General features: G+C 39.1%; 1 protein-coding gene across 1 annotated transcript; it reads left to right on the forward strand.

Annotated features, from left to right (window-relative positions):
- Positions 1–1086: 1086 nt before the first annotated feature.
- Positions 1087–20760, forward strand: LOC143300194 (beta-1-syntrophin-like). Its single transcript, XM_076613755.1, has 6 exons — positions 1087–1558; positions 2373–2758; positions 3577–3728; positions 4302–4498; positions 5202–5407; positions 7790–20760. Exons 1-6 carry the CDS (start codon positions 1099–1101, stop codon positions 7880–7882), a joined length of 1494 nt encoding a protein of 497 aa, XP_076469870.1. The 5' UTR covers positions 1087–1098; the 3' UTR covers positions 7883–20760.
- The last annotated feature ends 777 nt before the right edge of the window (positions 20761–21537 follow it).

Here is a 21537-nt window from a genome sequence, read left to right on the forward strand (position 1 = left end):
CATTGAGTCGGTTAGAATCATGGCATGTTGATTTCCGGGAGTATGGATGGACGATAGCCACTGGAGGGCATGTGTCGCAGCTTCAGTTCAACTTCCATGGTTAGGCTGGAGGTTGTGACTTTGTAGGCAGCATTCTCTTCCCAAATTGTTTTTCCATTTTGTTTCGCAGTGAATCCCCAACCGGATTGGTCTTTGGTGACTGAGCCATCTGTGTATATGATGATGTCCTCTTCTTTACTGTTTTCTTCTATGAGTAGCTTCACTTCCGCATCAACTACATATCAGTGGTTATCAGCTTCATCATTGACTCTCATGCACAGAACCAGCCGATCCTTCGATCCCTCATGCAAGAGTGATGTGTGCACGTAGCACTCTTCCTGAGTTCAAATCGAGTCCTGATGTTTAAAAGAAGTGAAATAAAGCAAAGCAAAACACAAATACAACTGCGCAAACACTGCCAACAAAACAACTTTTTGTTCGGTATCGACGATATCATCAAGTCTTTGGGCCCTGTATTCAATTCTGTAAATATTACATTTAAAAAAATCAGCTTTGAACTCCCCAAAAGATGCAGCCCGGGCCACACCAAACAGCCACCAACTTTGTCAGCCCCTCTTTGTAGGAATCACTGTGCTGACACCATGCACTCAGAAGCCTATAAAAATACGGAAGGCCCCGCCCCCTAACCCGCTGGAGCAGTTCGTTCTTGCGGACTCCACCCTTTTTCTTTTGCCAGAATATTTCAGTTCAAACGAGAACAAAATGCAAAAGATCTGTTTACTGCTCCATCCCCACCACCTCCTTGTCCTATTTTCTCAAGAGATTGAGAAAAGGGGTGGAGGGGTAAGCTAGGGGAGATAATATTTCATGCATGCATGCTTGTCGAAGTTGATGTTTTCCTCTGAAATACTAATGAAAGTGACCCAAATAAGATGAAACACATACAAAGTAGTTGTCTCAACGAGAATATGTATTTATCTGACTCTCCCTTCCATTGGTATATTTGCTTATTTTTCTTTAACTTTTTTTTTCTTTTTTCTTTTTTTTACGTAAAGGGAGAATACCCGGATTGTTCGTCTGAAAGTGAGAACTTTCAAGATGGCGGCGAAGATGCCGCGATCGGGACGTTTCGAAGTTTTCATCAGACAACAGTGGTGCCCAGTGAGCGTTGTACTGAACGAGGACTCTCTAACCCTGACGTTGACAGAAACGCCGGAGCAGACGAATACTTTCAACGGCTCTCTGGACGCCTCTGGGACATGTCACGGGTATGTGAACGGGAGCCCAGAACAACTGGACAGCATCGCTGGACAGAGAAGATATGTTCGAGTGGTGAAGGAAGAACAGAACGGTCTGGGTATCAGCATCAAAGGTGGGGTAGAGAACAAGATGCCGATCTTGATCAGCAAGATCTTCAAGGGGATGGCAGCCGACAAGACGGAAAAACTGTATGTCGGGGATGCGATCATTTCAGTGAACGGGGAAGACCTACGGGAGGCAACTCACGATGATGCTGTGCGTGCACTGAAACGAACAGGAAAGGTCGTGGAAATGGAAGGTACTTTTTTATTTATTTATTTTTTAAAATATAAATTCAGTTCTTAATTTGGTTAAAGAGAGAGAGAGAGAGAGAGAGAGAGAGAGAGATTAAAGTAAATGACCTGAAAACTCCTACCTACCTCCATCCTTTTCTAATTTCTCAATAGAGTGCTTGTGAATGAGTGAGGGGGTGGGCTTGGAGTGGGTGAGTGGTGGAGACTCGGGGAGTTAATATTATTTCATGCATGCACGTGCATCGAAATGAATCAAGAGGTGTCATACTCAGACACATGTGCTTGATGAACACATGATACACACATGAATACAGACACTACTCACTTTCTTTTTAGACCCATTCCTCCCCTCTCTACACACACACTGTCCCAGAGTGTGCATGGTCTCAAACATATTAATACTATGATACTTTATATGTAAATTATAAATTTCTGTTTACATTCTCATACCTTCAGACACAAGTGCTTACATAATGACACTACAGACAGATGCAATAGTTGAATGGCAAGATTGTTGGTCATTGATTCAGGGAGTTCTGAGTTTGATTCCAGTATTTTTATTTATTTATTTATTTTATCAGGTGGATTAAAGGAGGAAATTGTTTTTCCAGTCTCTCACATCAACACTTATTTGAAAACCTGCTGCCACCCAAATCCTCTTTGTACACTTGCAGAAAGCCAAAAAAGGATGTAAATGATCCTGTGACTCCACTCCACTCAGAAAGCATGTATACTAAGTAGTAGGCCTTCACTACTGTATTCAGTAATCATATTGTACTTGATTTATAAATTATAATAAATGTAATGTTCCTTTTGCAGTGAAGTACATGCGAGAAGTGACACCCTACTTCAAAAAAGCCTCTCCACTCAGTGACCTTGGGTGGGGATCCCAGGACTCAGCCCAGAAGGACGACGTGAAAGCCAATTGGTCCGAGACGAAGACGATCCCCCTCCGACTTTGCTACCTGTGTCGCAACCTCACAGTGGCAGATAATGAAAAACGGACTCTGGAACTGCACTCCCCTGACGGGAAGGGGCTGTGTGCTCTGAGGTTTCCAGACAGTGTGATGTGTGGCAACTGGTTCAACGCCATCCACTCCAATGTGTTGCTGCTGACCCAGCAGGCGATTGGGGAGTCCAACCAGATGATCAGCTCCGCTCCAAGTCAGCAGCAGATTCGACACATGGGCTGGCTTTCTGAACAGGTACTGGTAGGTGCAGTGTGAATGAATGAATGGTATGTTCATTTTTATAAGGATGTTGACCTCCTGAATGAGGTACACAGAATACGATACAGTAATGTATAAATATTTGCTGGCACAGTAACTGAGTGGTTAGGGCATTGGACTTTCTGTCTTAGGGTACTAGGTTTGATACCAATATCACTATCAGCACTTAGTGGGTTAAGAATGCAGATTTTTTTTTCCTGATCCCCCAGGTTGATGTATGTCTGATCTGCCAGTGCTAAATTGCCTTTATGTGTATCATGCAGAATATTGAATATGCAGATTAAAAAGCCAATATTCCATAGTCAGTGTTCCATGAGTAATGGAAACACAAACATACCTAGCATGCACACCCCTGAAAATGGAGTATGGTCACCCATATGGGGGGTAAAAACAGTTGAATACATGCCAGTAAGCCCTCTTTTAAACTACATGTGAACATGGCAGTTGTAGTCCACAAACAACAGAGGTCCATATTTCCTCCACTATTCAGTATGTTTTTACCCCCCATATAGGTAACCCATACTCAGTATTTGGTTGATTATCACTGAAGGTTTAAACATAAGTAAATTATTCTTTTTTATTTAATTTCCAAGAGTTTAACTTGATTTAAAGTTTGTGTGGTCTGAGCAAGATGTATATATCTCAACGACTAGGTCTGTACAACATTGTTTTATTTGACCTTTTAACCTTATTTGGGGTTCTCCTTGAATGGTTTTAAACCCTAAATGACCCCTTTATGATCAGCTGGGCTATGACCGTATGAGGAACATGATATGATTTGTGACTGAAATCAGGTACCAGGGGAGGACAAGTCGTCTTCAGCACATTCCTGGAAGCCAGTGTTTGTGGCGCTGACAGACAAAGACATTGTGATGTATGACACTGCCCCCTGGACCAAGGAAGAGTGGGCCACTCCCTTCCAAGACCACCAGCTGATAGCCACCAGGTGGGGTTGGGTTTTTGTTATGTATTTGTTGGTTTGTAATGTATTTCCAGTAGAGGCAGAATCGGTTAGGTGCAGGACTTCTGATCCAGTGTTCCCCAGTGATTAAGAGTTAGTGGTCCCTGTTTCGGCGTGGTGTTGCGTCCTTGGGAAAGGCACTATCCTACAATTTTCCTCACTCCACCCAGAAATGAATGGTACAGATGTGAATTTGGTCAGGAAGGTTTTAAGTGATGGAAGGAGAGACTTGGGTCCCACCTTCCTATGCCAAGCCCTGGACACAGTGTTTATGAATTAACTCCCCCAATGATCTTAAAAGGTAGAGGTCAGAAAGTTAGACATGGTGAGTGCAGATCCAGCTGTGAAAAAATCTCAGCAAAGTGGAAAGTCAGTGTTGAGATAACCATTGTGATTCAGCTCTTTTAATATTTATTAAAAAAAAATTTTTGACAAGTTTTAAAACATGAATCATTGAATGTTGTTTAGTTTACCATTGACTCTAAACCATCAACTCCTTTTTATTTACCACCGACAGCTTTTTATTTACCATCAACCCCTTTTTTTCTTTCCCCTCAGACTTGTTCACTGCGGCAAACAGAGCAGCCAGAATGGAGGGGGGGACGTCTTGTCATTCGGAACACGCTCAGGGACGCGCAATGGGGTGGAGGTGCATGTTTTCCGGGTGGAAACCCAGAGAGACCTGGCCTTCTGGTCCCGGGCCTTGGTGCAGGGTTCTCATGGGGCTGTGGCTCTGATGAAGGAAGTGACCTGTGGTCAGTAGACACTTTGCTACTTGTAGAATCATAAGAATGAAGATATATTACAGAAATATAAGAATGACTATTATTTTCCAGAAATATAAGAATGATGATGATATGTTACAAATTGACTCTCACATCTCCCAGACAGGGAGCTTGTGGTATTTACAATGAAAGGTATGATAGTCGTGTCTGACTATGACCATCAGAACAGCATCTGCTGTCCCAACTATCTGGGTTATAATTTGATTATAGTGGAGAGTCAGAGTGTCTTGCCCAAGTTACATCCCCACTCTCTCGGCCAAGACGGTCTCAGTGCAATCTTGCCTCCCTGATTGAGAGTCATAGATGTCACAAAAGACTAAGCTGTAAATGACTTCCTATTGTAATGGAGAAACCATTGATCTTACAGCTCTCACTTTGCTGCAATAAAAGGTATAGTAACATAAACTGTATACATTCAAGTATGACAAAGCATACTCAAACAAGTGTCAGCGCACGCAAAAACAGATACACATGTTCAAACACAACCAGCGAAAGTTCACCAAGCACATAATGAGTTAAAACATTATGAATTGAAATGTATACTTACATAAATATGCATACATTTAAGTATTACAAACCATACCCAAACAAGTTTCAGCGCATGCAGAAACAAACATTCTCACACACAGCCAGCAAAAGTAATCACTTACCCATCATGTCTTGTCTCTGCCAGCCGCCAAATGGAAGGACAAGAAGTGCCGCCTGCTGGTGCACTACGAGAATGGCTTCACCCTGTCGGAGGAGGTGGAGGAGGGAGGTTCGGGGGAGCAGCGTCCCCCTCCCAACATGTTCTGGCAGTTCCCCTTTGAAAAGCTCCGCATGTCAGCTGATGACGGTCACCGCCTCCTGTGGTTGGATTTTGGTGATGACGGTGAACAGGTAACCTCAGTTTCCTTCCCTTGGTTGGAATGCCTGGGGCTTTTTTTCAGTCCCAAATCGTATCTGTATCTTTATCTCAATCAGTATCGCCGTGCCATCATTTTTTATAATAATACAGTGTTGCAAGTGCACTTATGAGGAAACTGAAAATAAATAGAATTAGGTCAGAAGAAAACATAGAATAGAGAGAGAGAAAGAGAACCCCAGTTTGTCACGTCTCCAATTAGGCCAGTCTGGCTACCATAGCAGTCCCTGGGGACAAGCCCCAAACTCCGCTGACGCTACTTGTGCAAAGTAAATAGCAAATCTAAATGATAGCTTGTGGAGTTCATGCTTGAAGGATGCCAAGCAAGGAGTCTCAACAACTGTGGCTGGTTGGGAGTTCCAAAGAGGAACTGTTCTTAGAAAAAAAAGAAGAAGCTTTTCTCAAACTTTATTACCTGGAAGGAAAAATGTCTGAATTTCTGCCTGTAGTTTGCACAGGTTCTTGTGCTTACTTTACCGATAACAATTAGGTGGCTGGTCTAATGTCCACAATGTTGTAGATGACTTCATAAAGCACTGTTAGTTGGAACTGGTCTCTAGTGTATCCCACTCCAGGTCTTACAGCATTGATGTGACACTGCTTGTGTTGTGGTATCTGTTGGTCGCATACCCATCCCCACCTCGTCAGAAAGTTTTCGCTGGAAATTTCCTCTTTTCTGTCACTCTCTTTGTTTTTGGATTTTTGCTGTTCTTTCTTTCCTTCCTTCCTTTCATGATTTCTGCTTTGCTGGTCCATTCACCCGTATTTCTTTTTCTTAAAAAAAAAGTAATAGATATTTTGTGTTTTTTCTTAACTTGACAGTTTATGCAGTGTATTCTTACTTGTGTCAGGGACATGTGATGAACCTGCAGGCATGCATCGGTTTTGTATGCCTGTTTCTATGTGATATGGACTATTATGTGTAATTATGTTTGAATTCAGTTTTTTTTGTTTTGTTTTTGTTTTTAGTTGTCTGGTGCGGAATTGATTGAATGGTCAGTATCAGACGCAGGTGACAGAACGTGTACCTAATTTTCTTTTTGTTTTTTTTTTCCTTTTTTGACATTAACAGTATTTTCTGCCATCATATGGCTCTGTGTGGGGTATAAGCAACAATAATGACAATAACGTGAAGTTATTATCTTTTTCTGTAATCTTCTCGTCAAGAATAAGTTCATCTAAGGTTTATAAAGCATTAGATGTGTTGACTCTTCATAATTCTTGTTGAAAACCTTTTGTCTTTTAGTGGGCGAAGTAGTTTTTTTGTTTTTTTTTGCTGCCCCATCATCTGCACCGTTTCAATGGCATTACTCCCACGCCGCTCATTTAGATTCCCCAATACACAGCCACACCCGGGTTCGTCCGTCGCATTTCCAGCGTCGGCAGTCCACAGGGAACCATCGATGTTAGGTCGCCAGGAGGCCACACATCAGAGGAGACCCTGCACTGCTGCTGAGTCACTTCAGTGGTGTTCAGTGGTGCCTGTTCCATTTTAACAGGACACCACCTACTAAGCCCCCTACTAACGACAATAATGGCTTAGTTGCGGAGCCAGACTGAGTGAGCGTCCCTCCCAGAGTGGAGACCGCCACCACGTCCCTCAAACAACAGCCCCCCATGAATCTGCCGACACTGATGACATTGACAGGACTCACCCCAAGCACGGAAGTGGAGGGGTATCGAAATTGAGGTCACCATGAGAGCAGGGCATGAAAGGCCACAGACTTTGAGACTATTTTGTTTATATTGATGACGATGAAGGAGCAGGAGGATGACGATGACGATGTTGCTATGGAGGTCCATTTTTGGTTTGGGACTGCGTGACAAGGCTGTACTCTACGCTTCCTGTCATAATGATATCCCGGCGTTAACCAGGCCCGAGAGATACAGACACTTGCAGTGTTGGTCAGGTTATTAGAGCAACACACCCAAAGACGCATCCTTGAAGTGGATGACACTCGACTGTGTGGTCCCAGTCTCCCCATTTAAGCCCACAGCACACTCAACTCTGGGTAGGAGCCGGCGACGGGCCGAAAAACCCACCTCCGCTGGGATTCGAACCCGCGTCCTCCCAGCCGTCAGTCCGCGACGCTAACCACTTCGCCACGGCGGCTGGTGCGAAGTAGTATTTTGCATAGGACAGGAATTCGACCCCTGCCGGAGTTTGCACCAGTGTGTTCTGGTAAGTAAGTTGACTGAAACATGTTTGGAAAAGAATTTTCTTCATTTTATATGTTCATGAAGTTTGAAGCATGAAATTGTTGTGCTGTTGTTTCTGAGAGTGAAGGTGGTCTTTAGTTTAAGGTTGGTGGGCTGAGAGATAAACAACGTCTGATGTCGGCATGTGTGTGTTACAGGAGCTGGATCTTGGTGTTTGTCCCAAGCCCATCGTGTTCATCATCCACACCTTCCTCTCCGCCAAAGTCAGCCGTCTGGGGTTGATCGCCTAATGGCCAACATCATACTTCAGCCGTTCACATCATATCCTGTTAAAGTCATGTTCTTTCATAAAATTCATGTCTTCCTGTTAAAGTTATGTCCTGTTAAAGTCATGTCCTCCCAGTGAAGTCCTTACCCTTCCATTAAATTCATGTCCTCCTGTTAAAGTCATGTCCTTCCATTAAAGTCCTTGCCTTTCCATTAAAGTCATGTCCTTCTGTTAAACTCATGTCCTTCCATTAAACTATAGTAATGTCCTGTTTTAACCCTTTGAGCCCTGAGTTCCTGAGCAATTTTAACCCTTCTGCCTGAGCTCCTGAGCCAAAATTTGCAAATAATTGGTATTAAACATTTTGAGCCCTGACCACCGCTTTACCGGTGGCAGAGAAAAATGACATAATGCCCGGCCACCGGTTGAGCGGTGCGTAAACACTTGAAACGTGCAGTCCAGCCTGGCCCGTCAGGGCAGAAATCAGGGACAAAATGTGCGAGAAAACAACTGTACACAATGCAGCAAGTAATTGATATGCTTGATGATTTATCGGAAGTAGAGTATGACAATGATTACTCTGATAGTGAGGTGGAATTTTGCTACAGATAGTGATGTTGAAAATGAATCTGAGCATGCAGAATCAGTTGATCAAAGGAGGCATGTCAGGCTGAGACTCTGCACGCTTCATGGTAGAAATCGATCTTTTTTATCCAAAGCACATGCACAAAACACAGTGAGGGGGCGTAGCAATGTTGGTACAGCGTTCGCTGGCGTTGGAATATTACGGTTTTTCTGATTGGCTCTTCAATATAAGTCAACCAATAGCAAAACACGACAAGTGTTTACGCACCGCTCAACTGGTGGCCAGGCATTATGCCACCCCTCCCCACCACCGGTAAAGCGGTGGTCAGGGCTCAAAGGGTTAAGCCGACTCCTTCCATTAAAGTCCTTGCCCTTCCATTAAAGTCATGTCCTCCTGTTAAAGCATGCCTTTCTCTTGCTGTTTATACACATAAGCTGCTTGAAACCGTTGTGCCAGAACTCTGACCCCAAGCTTCTGACATATGGCCATTTATGACTGGTTGGTCAGTCAGCAATAATGACAATGATGTGCTTCTGACCTGGTTTGCTGCTGCTGACTGTAGAAGAAGAACAAAGCACAACAACAAAAAAAGAAAGAAACAATGCATCCGCACAGATTTGAAAAGAAGAAACAAAGTTGGTTTTCAAAAGTTGTAAAAATAAGCATCATTATGAAAGTATTGCAATGTGTCATATCACAGTTTAAAAAAAAAGGTTGGTTTCCAAAAGTTGTAAAAATAAGTGTCATTATGAAAGTATAGCAGTGTGTTTTTATGAAAGTATAGCAGTGTGTATGGCATGTATGTCAGTGTTATTCACCTCTGTTGCGGGTGAGACTCTCTCAACTTTGTTGTTTTCATGTGCCATTGAAAAGCTTTGAAAATATACTATTAAAAATGGTTCAAACACCTTACTTAGCCCACTAGACCAGAGCAGATGCAGACTTCGTTTGTTCCTTTTCAGTGGCTCAGCTTCGTTTGTCTCTGCCTTAGCTTACAGAGACAATACATGTGAAACCTTGTCTGATAGTTCTGAAGTGACAAGAAAAATAGAGTTACACTGTAACTGATGCTTAAGGCACAGATGTGGAAGTCAGTCTCAGAAACGAGTTTTAAGAAAGCAATGACAACAAGATATAAATCAAGACAGGGACATGGATAATTGGTGCAACAGAGTGAGTTGTTCACAGGCTGTAGTTTTTGTGTCGTAGGTCAGCCATTGATGAAAACAACACAACATCGTTCAAGCTCTAGCTGGAAAGTGTTTAATACCTGGATGTTCAGTTCTCATACCAAAGCGTACACGCCAAATGCGATTATCCATTTAAGAATAAAAACAGTTGCAATCAAGCCTCACACAGAGTAAAGGTAGTGTGTATGTGTGGACTTTCTTTCGTAAGTTGATCATGGACATTTTCTGGGGCAGGCCTTGCAGTTTCTGTGTGTATGAACAGCATCAGGCGATGTGGCTGTTCGCCTGGCCTTGCTGTGTTTGTCTTGCTCAACTCCACAGTGCTGCACAGACACCTGATTACAAGTGGTACTGGGATTGTTTCTCTTTTATCTCTTCTTCTACTTTTTAACTTACATCTCTTCTTCTACTTTTTAACTTATATCTCTTCTTCTCCTTTTCTCAAGGCCCGACTAGTGCATTTGGTTAATGCGAAGGTCAGGCATGTGTTGTTTTCTTTCCCTTAAGCAGGTGTGGTTCAGTGTATATGGATCAATCTGCACACTTTGACACCTGCTTGAAACCGACTCTGAAGCTTCTTGTCCACGTAAAGTTTGCAAATGCTGCCTTTCATAAAGCCTTTTTTTTATATCTATTGTTGTTTGAAAAGTGGTGTTTCATGGTCATGGTGTTCATAGTTACTGTTTGGGTTATGAGTATTCTCTGTTATACATGTTCTGGCATGGTTAAACTCTTGAATGTTTCTGTATTTATAAATGCCATGGTGGCATAGAAGTGCACTGTCCACACAGTACCTGTGCTAAAACTAGAACAATACAAAACATAGCATGGCATTGATATGAATGGCAGAAAGCTGGTTATGGACTTTCTTCAGTATGCCACAAAACTGGTTATGTTTAATCATCTGTAACTAGATATGACTTGATCTTTTTAGTGTAAATGATCATGACTTTCACCACTACTTGCTAGGGGGTGAATGATAACCGAACTGCTGATGTGTAAAAGAAAAACTTTGAACGATGCCTTTGTTTTGTTTTTGTGTAGTGGAATTTCTTATCAGGGACAGGAGCATGCCTGCTGTTGATTGCTTGTATCGCTGGTGTTTGTGGTTGCTGTACTTTTGAGCTATGAGGAATGGGAGATATACAGCCTTTTTTCTTTTCCATTCTCCTCCCCCTCTTTCCCTCTCAGTCTCTCCTGCTTCCTTCCCTTGTCTCATGCTTGGTGCACAAGGTCAGTCAGAAGTAAGTGGCATTGACTCTGAACAGCCTTAACATATTATGTGTAAAGTTTTGGTTTTATTATAACACATGCTCTTATTCAGCTTTTGAGTGTGAGTACTTGAATATAGTATTAACAGTGATTCATGTATTATGGCTGTATTATTTATTGTTAATATTTTGGAAATCCGTTAGAATGTTTTTGTCAGTGTCTTTGCATGTATGCATATATCTAGTCTTATTATAGTGTGGCATTTATACAGTATTCAAGTTATGTGATATTTATTGTATTTTTGTATCTTTTTTTCGGGTTATGATCATTTCTATATTCATAGATGATCACAATGAATTTGCTGATGCTGAATTTGGATATTGCTATGTACTGAGCAGATGTTACTAATCACATGACTGGTGGCTTATTATGCTTGTTGTAGTGTTAGTTGTTAACTCAGCAACATCTTTGCCATAGACTGATGATGCATGTGACATTATCACTGTGTTGCACCGAGACAAGACAAAGCAAGGTCAGACAAGAGGATGAAGGATCAAGTTATGAATTTACAGGAGGAGTTCAGGTTCTTCATTGTCTTTCACCTTGGATGGCAAGCCTTTGTTAATATTGATTTGATAACATGTGTCTTGCATGCACACACACATTGGCATGTGTGCTTGTGCATGCACATGTGTGCTTGCATGGGCACACACATGCATGCATACACTCACATACGCATGCACACACTCTCACACTCACACATATACACAGACACACACACGTGCGCACGCAAAATGCAATAGGTAGCCTTATGCAGATTAATTGTGCATGTAGTTGTGCATATATACACACATTAATACCATACACATGCCCGCAAGTGCACACACAGGTAAACACACTTAAGTCTTTGTGTTCCTTACATAAAATTGTTAACTCCACCATACAGCAGCTTCATGAAGCAGTAGAGCAGTAGCTTGGTGTATACAGCACCCAGGTAGATCCCAGTGTTTTTACATAGGCCAGTATTTTTCACCACAACCTCCATCCCCACCCCCCTCCCCCCCATCTCCCCCACACATCCTCATCCCTCTTCCATGCTCTGCCAGATGCACTTTTCATTAGACCTTGAATGGTAGTCTGGGTGCCAGTCTTTCAATTTTGCTTTGGGTGCTGATTTTTTTCAGATGTGAACGGAGGTTGTATGCAAGCACACATACATGCATGCAAGCATGCATACACACAAGCGCGAGCGCGCGCACACACACACGCACACACACTCACCAGAAAAGTTGATTCTGTTGAATTTTCTGCAGACTGGGAAACATACAAATGCAGAACAGGTAAAAAAAATGAATAATCAAAGAAAAATAAAGAGAGAGAGAGAGAGATAAGAATAAACAAATGCCTAAAAAGTATGGTGCTGCATAGAGATGTCCCTCTCTACTTTCACACAAGTCTGTTGTGTGAAGAATACAGTATATTACAATACAATACAGTACAATGCCATACAATGCAACACTATGCAATACATTATAAAATGGTACTATTAAATACTGCACAATGCAATACAAATCTGAGAACAGATTCCTTAGGCTTGCTTTGAAATTGATTGTTAAAAAATGTATTTTTAATAAAACCATAACATCATTATTGTAATCAATATTATTTCAAATCATTTATTACAAATAAAGTATGTTTTGCAGTGTATCTGTACATAGAACTATAGATGTTGATGACTTATGAGCAAACTAATTTATTCTTTCATTAACATTTGATTGATAAATACATGGTGTGTTCATGCTTTGTAGACCAAGGTAGAGTGTGATAACGTGTCATTCATAAATGTGGCGCGTGTTTGTAGTTTGTAGACTGAGGTGGAGAGTGATCTATGCTACTTTTTTTTTGTTTTTTACAGCATAACTTCTTTCAGGCCTTGTCAGTTTGGGCCAGGCTTTTTTGCTGTTGCTGTTGTGTGAACTGAGTATTGCTAAACCATGTGTACTGGACGTTGTAAAAATGTGTGTATCTATGTGCGTGTGAGTTCTTGTGTGTATTTCCTTTGGAGCATAAGAACTTGTAAAAGTGTGTCTGTGTGAGAGAGTGCTTGTGTGTATTTCGTCCAAAACATTAGAACTCAAAAAGAGATTACACAGCCAATCTAAGATTTATTGTTGCATATGTGCTGTGCTAGTTGTGATCTCAATTTTGGGGGGTTTCTATTCGAGACTGGCCTTCCATTTTGTCTTCCAATACAGCACTGTTCTTGAATAATTGAAAGCTCCTTTCCTCTTCCGCATTCTAACGCATTTTGATGAAGAGAGGAGAAAAGATTTCTTACTTATATCTTACCACCTTGGGTCTTATTTCAAAGCCATATCGACAGGATTCAGGTCGGGGGAGAGTGGGGGATAGGAGCTGGGGTGTGGGGGTCGGGGAGTCAGGGGGGGAGAGTTGTTCCTGGCAACATTCCGTAGAAAAATCCGCTTTGATAGTGAAGCACACACACACATGCAGACAGGAAAAGATAGTGTGGTGCTGGTTTATGGTGATGCACTTTCCCAGGAGAGAGCTTACGAGCAGTTCACAGTAGTTGGGAAGTGGAGGCTCACCTGATTTCCTTTCTCAACATGTGCACACATGATCATCTCTGAGTCATCTCATGTGTTCAGACATGCAGATGATCAAACTGCGCATTTGAAAGATCCCTTAACATCAGTTTTGGACATGCAGAAATATTTGGCATGCGCCATCCTAGAAAACTGAGAGCATGGATCCTAAACATCTGGAGTAAAATGTGACTGTACACATAAAATTTCATTCGCAAAAACATAAATGAGCATGTGAGAGGTGCAGCACATGAGAAAACCCAGTTTGTCTCCAGTGAAAAAAATAGTGCCGTCCGATTTTTAACAGTAACGGAAGAAAGGAAACCCAACAAGAACAAACCAGCCTGAAAAAGAATTATGAACTTCTATTTGTATGAAAATAAGTGCCAACCTTACAGGCTGGAATCCAAATCCATTCTTTAGTCAGAACAGTATTGTAAGATACTAAGTGATATGATATTTATTACGTCATTACCACAAATTCATCATGTTGTATGTTACCTCTGTGGAGCAAAAGAAGGATCTGTGAACTTTGTGATAAAAATATGTTCTGGTTATTCTGTGTAAATATGAGCCATCATTTTTCTTTTTTTAAGTACTAAATAAAGCATTGTATCTGGGAACTGAGCAAACCATATTCTTTTTTTTCATTTTTGTAACAGATTACACCGAACATGCTGCTGGCTGTTTATTTACATATAAGTTTATATTTCTGATGCTTCCAACAAGTTTTGTTCTTTCAAGTGTTGGAGAATGGTTTAGTAGACATTTGAAAAATAAAAGATATCAGCTGTTTTTTGGGTTTTTATTTTATTTTAATGTTATGCTTTAGTTGTGTTTCCAAGAGTATTGATTACTTTTTATTTTATTTTAAAGGAAACATCTTTGTGTGTGACCAAAATTCACTTGTCTTTAGGAATGTGGTTTGTTCCTTTCTTTCTTCTGCATGAATGGCTGTGGACTTAATAGACAAGCTGGAAGATAAAATGTTCATGGACAGGCTAAACTGTCTGTTTCTTTTTCTTGACAAGAGTTATTTACTCATAGTTTCCAGCTCTGTACTATTTTTAGACCTTTTTGTCTTTTGTGTGTGTGTGTTTTTTTGGGTGTGTTCTTTTTTTTTTTTTTGGTAACAATGTAAAATTATGTTGCTGGGGGGAAGTTTTGCTCCTATACATAGCCTTTTCTGTGTGCATGTTTCATTTTTATGCAGTAGTTATCCACAGGCTACATGCAAAGCTGTAGTTTTGATGTGATCTCAGTGTCATTATCCTATGCCTTCTCTGGCATGTTGCTTCTCAAGTCTTCCAAATGGTTTGAGAGAAAATTTTACAGTTTACATTCTGAATTTCTGTATTCCTTTTTATAAGGAAAACATTTTCTGACTATTTAACCCACTTTTCCCACTTTAAGTTGGTGCATGTCTCTCTGTATGTGTGTGTGTGTGTGTGTGTGTGCATTTAGTGGAGTATAATACATGTAATATCTTTAATATGGAATAATAAACATGTTACACTTTGTTTTTCTTTTATTTTTTATCACGATTCTGAATCAAGATTTTTTTCAGTGAGTAACATAATATTTCTTTGTCCACAGTTGAAAGTTTATGGTTTCAACGATAACTGCTGATAACTCTTGCAAAAGGATTGTTTTTAACCTTGGGAAGAAACCTGGTTGCATAGTTTGTTACAGAGCAGATAGCTTATTTGTGAAGATTTTTTTTTCTCCATGATGAAAGTCCACTTGCTCTCTCTTGCCTTATGGTACATTTTTAAAATTTATTTTTTCTAATAATTTGCATGTGTTGTGTATGTGTGTATGTGTTTGTTGAATATGAGTGTCAGATGATAGGGTGAAAGACTGCCATTACTTTGACTAAGGACTGGGCGTGGGCGAGTGGGGGGAGTGAAAGAGGAAGATGCTCATTATTTTGATTTAAGAGGAGGTGGGGGTGTGGTGGGGGGCTGAAAGAGAAAGACAGGATTTAGAAGAGTACAACTTGTTACAACTGAAGACAAATGAGGCCTTTTTCTGTCTTTTTTTTTTCTTTTCTTCCTTTATTCATTTGTTCTGTTTTGTATCAGGGATGTGTTTTTAGTCACTGAGTCCTGTTTCTGAGATATGGAGAGATTCTCCTTCAACGACAGAAAGGCAGGAAGAATTTATGAGAAATTTTCTACAAAATCAGGAGATGCCTTCCTATTGATGAACTTGATGTTTAGATTACAGTTCAGGAAAATGTCAGCATTACAGCCGCATATATAGGAGTCTGAAGATGTGCTTGCTTGAGTGAATGTTGAAATGGCAGTTGGATAGTAGTGACTAGTCATGAAGGAACAGCGTTCTGTTTGATATTGCTGTCAATAGTAACGAGTGTCTGCTGGAGCTTGACAGGCATTTCTCACTGGAGAACACACTGGAATGAGTCTTTATTATTGTAATTTGGAGTAAGTTTGGTATATGTATTTTTTTAAATTATCATAAACACAAGGTGTGTGTGTGTATGCTTGTGTCTTCTTCAGCTTGTTTTTCTCCATATGCACAACAACAACAACAACAACAAAAAAGGTAGAGAAAAGGAAATCATGCCAATATATAATTCTTACTCTGCCCTTTTTTTCAGTTTATTTGTTTTTTAAATGATTAAATTTTTCATTGTATTTATTTGCATATTTTTTCAGTTATTGTTTGTTTCAAAACCTAGATTATGATGAATGTGTTAATGATTTCTTGTATATTGAAAAGTTAAAAACTAATTTGACGCCATATAGATGCACAAGTTTTTGGAGGTTTTTTTTTTTTAACATCCTCATACAAACAATACATTTTTTCCACTCAATCGGCAGAAAGATGTTGTATTATCAGATAATGCCATAATCTGTTTGTATTCATATACTAACCGTTATTTCTGCCGTTAACCAACAAAAAAACTGCTCTTTCTAATTGTTGATTTGCCTTTTTCAGGATCATTTGTATACTCATACAAATTTGTAGATGTTGTTAGTTCGAAATAGTATTACTTACTTTTAATAGTATGCTTGGACAAGGACAACAGCCTAATGAATACATAGAGTACTTTTGGGTTTGTGCCAGTTCTGTGTATAAAAGTGTATGTGATTTATTATTATTATTATTATTTGCTGTTATTTGTTTTGTCAAGCAGTTTTAAAATTGTGAGCAACAATTTCTTATGAGCAGATTTGTGATGACTAACCTGTTGTTGTTGTTGTGTTTTTAAGTACACTGAACGTGTTTGTTTGTGATTGTACATACACATGCTTGCACACAGGATCACTTTGTGTTGCTTCAGACATGATTTATTAACAGGTCTTCCATGGTCATATCTTGACAATCATGCCAAATGTTGATATTTGATGTTAACAGTCAGTACATTGTATGTGCTAGTGTATTTTCATTTTTGTTGTTTTTGAATATGCACAGGCACATGCACAAAAGGTTATTCTGTAACTAACTTGCCACTGGTGCATCTTGTTGTTTGCAAGATAGAAAGGATGGAGCAGAACTGAATTTAATGCAGTACAATAACAAAACCATGTGATTCCATGTTCAGAAACTGACATTTGAAAGAGAGAAGGAAACCAGTTAACTAAAGCTGAAAACTGTACATTAATTAACATTTATTTAATTTAATGTGACTTTGCTTTCAAGTTTATCTAGCTCTTTTACTCCCTCTGTTTCTCATTTTGTGTATAACATCTTTATTGTTTGTTGTTTTTTTTCCGTAAAATTTCAGTTTCTTCAAGAAATGTTTGTATCCATTTTATTTCTTTGCTTTCTCCTTTTCAAAATTGTTTTTCTTTTTTGTTTTCACTGGGTTTTTTTGGGGGGTGGGGTGGGGGGAGGGTTAGAAAAAACAACAGCAAGCCTGCGTACTTTGCAATATTATGTTATATACTTTGCAATCCTGAAATTGAATTTGCTTGGATTTTTAAAGCAATTATTAGGTCTGATCTGAATTTTTAGGTCACCTTTTCTCTGTATTGAATCCAGTTTTGTTGGTGGTAATGGTTTTTGCAGTGATTTCTGTATATTCTGTAATTGTGCTTGCAGATGTTTGGTCAGAATTGATGTGTGTTTGTGGGTTGTTGTTGTTGTGGTGGTGTAGTTGTTGTTTTTTGATAAATAACCTTGATTCTAGTGTCAGAACCATACTACTTTTTCTTTCATTTTTAAGTTGCAGTTTTATCTTGTCATGTTTTGGGTTTGACAATCGGAGAGTCCAGTTTTTACCAGAATGAGACTTTGTTGTACAAGGATACTGCCGTGAGTTGATTCTTTATAGTCAATATCATGTATGATAACTTAATCACCAGCCAGCTGATCAGAGCCTTTGATGTTTACCAGTTTTGTTTCAAAGTATGGCAGCTGTATTTATGCTAATTGAGATGGTTGTTGCTCTTTTGAAGGGAGTATGTGTATTTTGTTTAGCTTTGTTTGGATTTGTTCAAGACTGTTTAGTAATGGTTGATGTTGAGGGATTGTTTTTTGTGAGCGTGTGTTGTGATAGTTTTGTCAGTGCTTGTCAAATTATATTTGCACGCACTTGCACTGTCTGAATCTAAATCAGTTTCATACCTCAAGGTGTCAGTCATAATAATATAGCCAATGGACAGTTCAGTTGATTGATTAATTGTTGTTTTTAGCATAAAGCATAAAATATTTTATAAAGCTTGACATATCAGCTGCAGAGGATATGATTTTGAAGTTAGTGAGTTACCGTATAGCACTTAGTGAGTTACCTTATTGCACTTTGTTGCTGGATTCAAAATGAGAAAAAATCAAGTATAGAGAGGCTACCTGGTTTTGTTTCAGGTTCACTTTTATTGTTTCTTCTGTTGTAGTCAAAAGTATCATGAATCTAGACATTGCTGAGTTTTAATCAGTCGGTCAGTCTGAATGTATCACTCTCAAGGTCGCTGAGTTCTAAATGGACATTGATTCTGAAATGTGGTGAACAAATTTTCCAGCGTTTAGCTTTGTCTGTTGTTGGTTAAGTACTGAACTGTAGTTTGTAGTAGTCATTGGCTTCAGGTATTTTGCTTTTTTCTTCTCAGGAAAATTTGGACGGACAGCTGAGCATGCAGTGCTGTACTCTTCTTCTTCTTCTTCTTCTGTGTTCGTGGGCTTCAACTCCCACGTTCACTCGTATATACGCGAGTGGGCTTTTTATGTGTATGACCGTTTTTACCCCGCTATGTAGGCAGCCTTACTCCGCTTTCGGGGGTGTGCATGCTGGGTATGTTCTTGTTTCCATAACCCACCGAATGCTGACATGGATTACAGGATCTTTAACATGCGTATTTGATCTTCTGCTTGCGTATACGCACGAAGGGGGTTCAGGCACTGGCAGGTCTGCACATATGTTGACCTGGGAGATCGTAAAAATCTCCACCCTTTACCCACCAGGCGCCGTCAACGTGATTCGAACCCGGGACCCTCAGATAGAAAGTCCAACGCTTTAACCATTCGGCTATGGCGCCCATCGTGCTGTACTCTGAAACTGTAGCTAGTTCTCCCCCGTGGCAAAAGGCCTGGGCCAGAAGACGAGAACTCATGCCTCTGACCTGCTGAGTTAAGTCCAGTGTTCAGATTGCTTATTTGAGAGCTTGTTTGTACTCAGGCACATATTCTTCAGGTAAAAATGAATTACGTTACGAAGTGTTTGTCATAAACGTTCCTCACCACTAGTCCAGAATGATGAAGACAATTTGTATTTGATTGGCAATAATATAGTCAACAAACAAAACGTGTAGTACTTGTGATTTTTGTTCTAACAAAGACCAGGCAAGAAAACAAAGTCCCATCAGCTTTCACATATGTGAAGTTGCAGGGAATCAACTGTTCAAGGGTTTTAGATTTGTAACTCATGGATTTTATTGTCAGAAAGCATCGTTGGCTTAAAATAGTTTGACTAGGAGTGAGAGTCACTGTGATTGTTCATTATTGAGATTTTGATATATTACAGTGTCATTTAGCATGGGCAGTGAGCAAGGTAATTCAATTTGATTTCATAAAAAAATCTGTTTTAACTACTGCAATGTATTTTATTATTGAAAGTTTTAGAATGACAGTGAATAATAATCATATCATTTATTTGACATATCAACAATTGTTGGAAGAAGTGAGCACAAATGCCTCAACAACATTCATGAAATTGGAGGATATTAAACTTCTACATGCTATGTACACTTTGTTAAATGTAGAGCTTTTTATGTCAGTTTTTTTGTTGTTGAAAATCTTTTTTTTTTTTAATTAAAAATTTTGCCTTAAATTACAATGAGAAATATGTAATCTGTATCTGTATGCTAAAGTATAGTGTGTACTGGTTTATTCGTTACTGGTTTAAAACAAATATTGATAGAATTTGCACTTAAGCATGTATTAAAAAAAAAATCAAATATCTTACCAACTATCTGCCTTAATAATTTTATTCATTTTTTTTTTTAAAACACAATGTTCAGTCTGATGATGTTATCCGGTGAGGTCTTGATAATCAGTTTACCAGTAATTGTGATTGTATTTTAATCATTTATAGTACTTTTTGATTCTAAATGATAAGTATGTATTTTAATCATTTATAGTACTTTTTGTTTCTAAATGATAAATATATTAGTTATCACAGTACAAGGGCAGAATCATGTTTATGTGTTTATATTTACATATATTCAGATTTGTCTTAATTTTTTACAGACCTTTTGTCTTTTAGTTAGCAATTTCCATTAAAATGAAAAATGTAAGTGGAACTGTTCAGGTTTAGGCCACAGAACACACACACACATACACAGAGACACACACGCATGTACATGCACAAGCACACACACACAGACACACATGTACGTGCACACACACACACACATATGCATACACATACACACTCTATACATGCCCCTTTCTCAAGAAAACAACATTACTGAATTTCATTTTCAATCTCGGTGGAACAGAATGTGGTCTTTCTCTCCACTTTGCCTAGCTGATACAAGGTTTTGGTCAATGTGCAGATTGGGGAGATACCAGATCGATCTTTCAATCAGGCCCACTTTTTCCACTGAAGTTTTAGATGCTCCCTCTTCCATTCCAAGTCTTTTCCAAAAATACCAGCTTAACACTTTAATACTATTTCTTTCTCTATGTAGCTTCTATGGGCAGTGCAGTTATTTCTTTGTGCTTTATTAATGGTCGTTAACAGTACTTTCTTCTATTATCAACATTCGTTGGATATTTTCACCTTGATAAAATGAAGTGCTAGAGAAAAACATGCCTTTTTTTTTTTTTTTTTTTAACTTTTTCTTTTTTAAACGTGCTTTACCATGAAGAGAAATACAAACAACAATATTGTTTTTGCAAAGTTTTGGAAAATGAAGAAATTTGCAGTGATAATTGAGAACATTGTTAGTTGAAAACTTGAGTACATTGCATGTGGTATATTGTGGTGCCGCAAATTGTTTTTTGTTTGCTGTTACTTTTGTTCATTAGCATCAACATTAAGGGTTTATTAGTTAAAGACAGTTTTGTTCTTATACATATATATATATATTTTTTATTATTACTTTTCCCTTACATTAGTTATCTGTGTTTGGATTTGCTGACCATCATTTTATAGAATATGCTATTAATTTATAAAAGGTATACTTGTCATTTTTTGTGTTCCTTGTTAGATGTTTGCAGTCCCCTTTGTGACCCTGACGTTTGCACAGAAACTTTCATGTGATGGTGTTTCACACTCATTTACCAGGAGTGAAATAAAATATACACACACACATGCACGCACACGTGCATGCAGGCACTCACTACTCCTACTTCATCATCAGTTACATGTCCCTTCCAATGTTCAGTAAGAAGTACTGATATTGTTAGCATTTATGAAAAGATTTGCTTTTTCTGGTTTTATTGTCATTAGTTCAGAAAGGATTAGTTAAATTGATGTAACTCATGCCTGACTGTGTTTTTGATTTCATCAATTTTGTTAATACTTTTCAGAGTAATAAAGTAAATCAGAAATTACTTGACTGGTTTTGTGAATGTTCAGTGTGTGTGTGTGTGTGTGATTTGTATGATATGATAA

The sequence above is a fragment of the Babylonia areolata genome, chromosome 26, assembly GCF_041734735.1.
Source record: "Babylonia areolata isolate BAREFJ2019XMU chromosome 26, ASM4173473v1, whole genome shotgun sequence".
NCBI classification, from domain to species: domain Eukaryota; kingdom Metazoa; phylum Mollusca; class Gastropoda; order Neogastropoda; family Buccinidae; genus Babylonia; species Babylonia areolata.

Bases quoted from the DNA above. Each gene is read 5' to 3' on its own strand.
- LOC143300194 (XM_076613755.1), top strand. From the start codon at position 1,099: ATGGCGGCGAAGATGCCGCGATCGGGACGTTTCGAAGTTTTCATCAGA. The intron at 2,759-3,576 runs GTACTGGTAGGT...GACTGAAATCAG, and splicing joins TGGGCTGGCTTTCTGAACAG to GTACCAGGGGAGGACAAGTC. The intron at 5,408-7,789 runs GTAACCTCAGTT...TGTGTGTTACAG, and splicing joins TTGGTGATGACGGTGAACAG to GAGCTGGATCTTGGTGTTTG.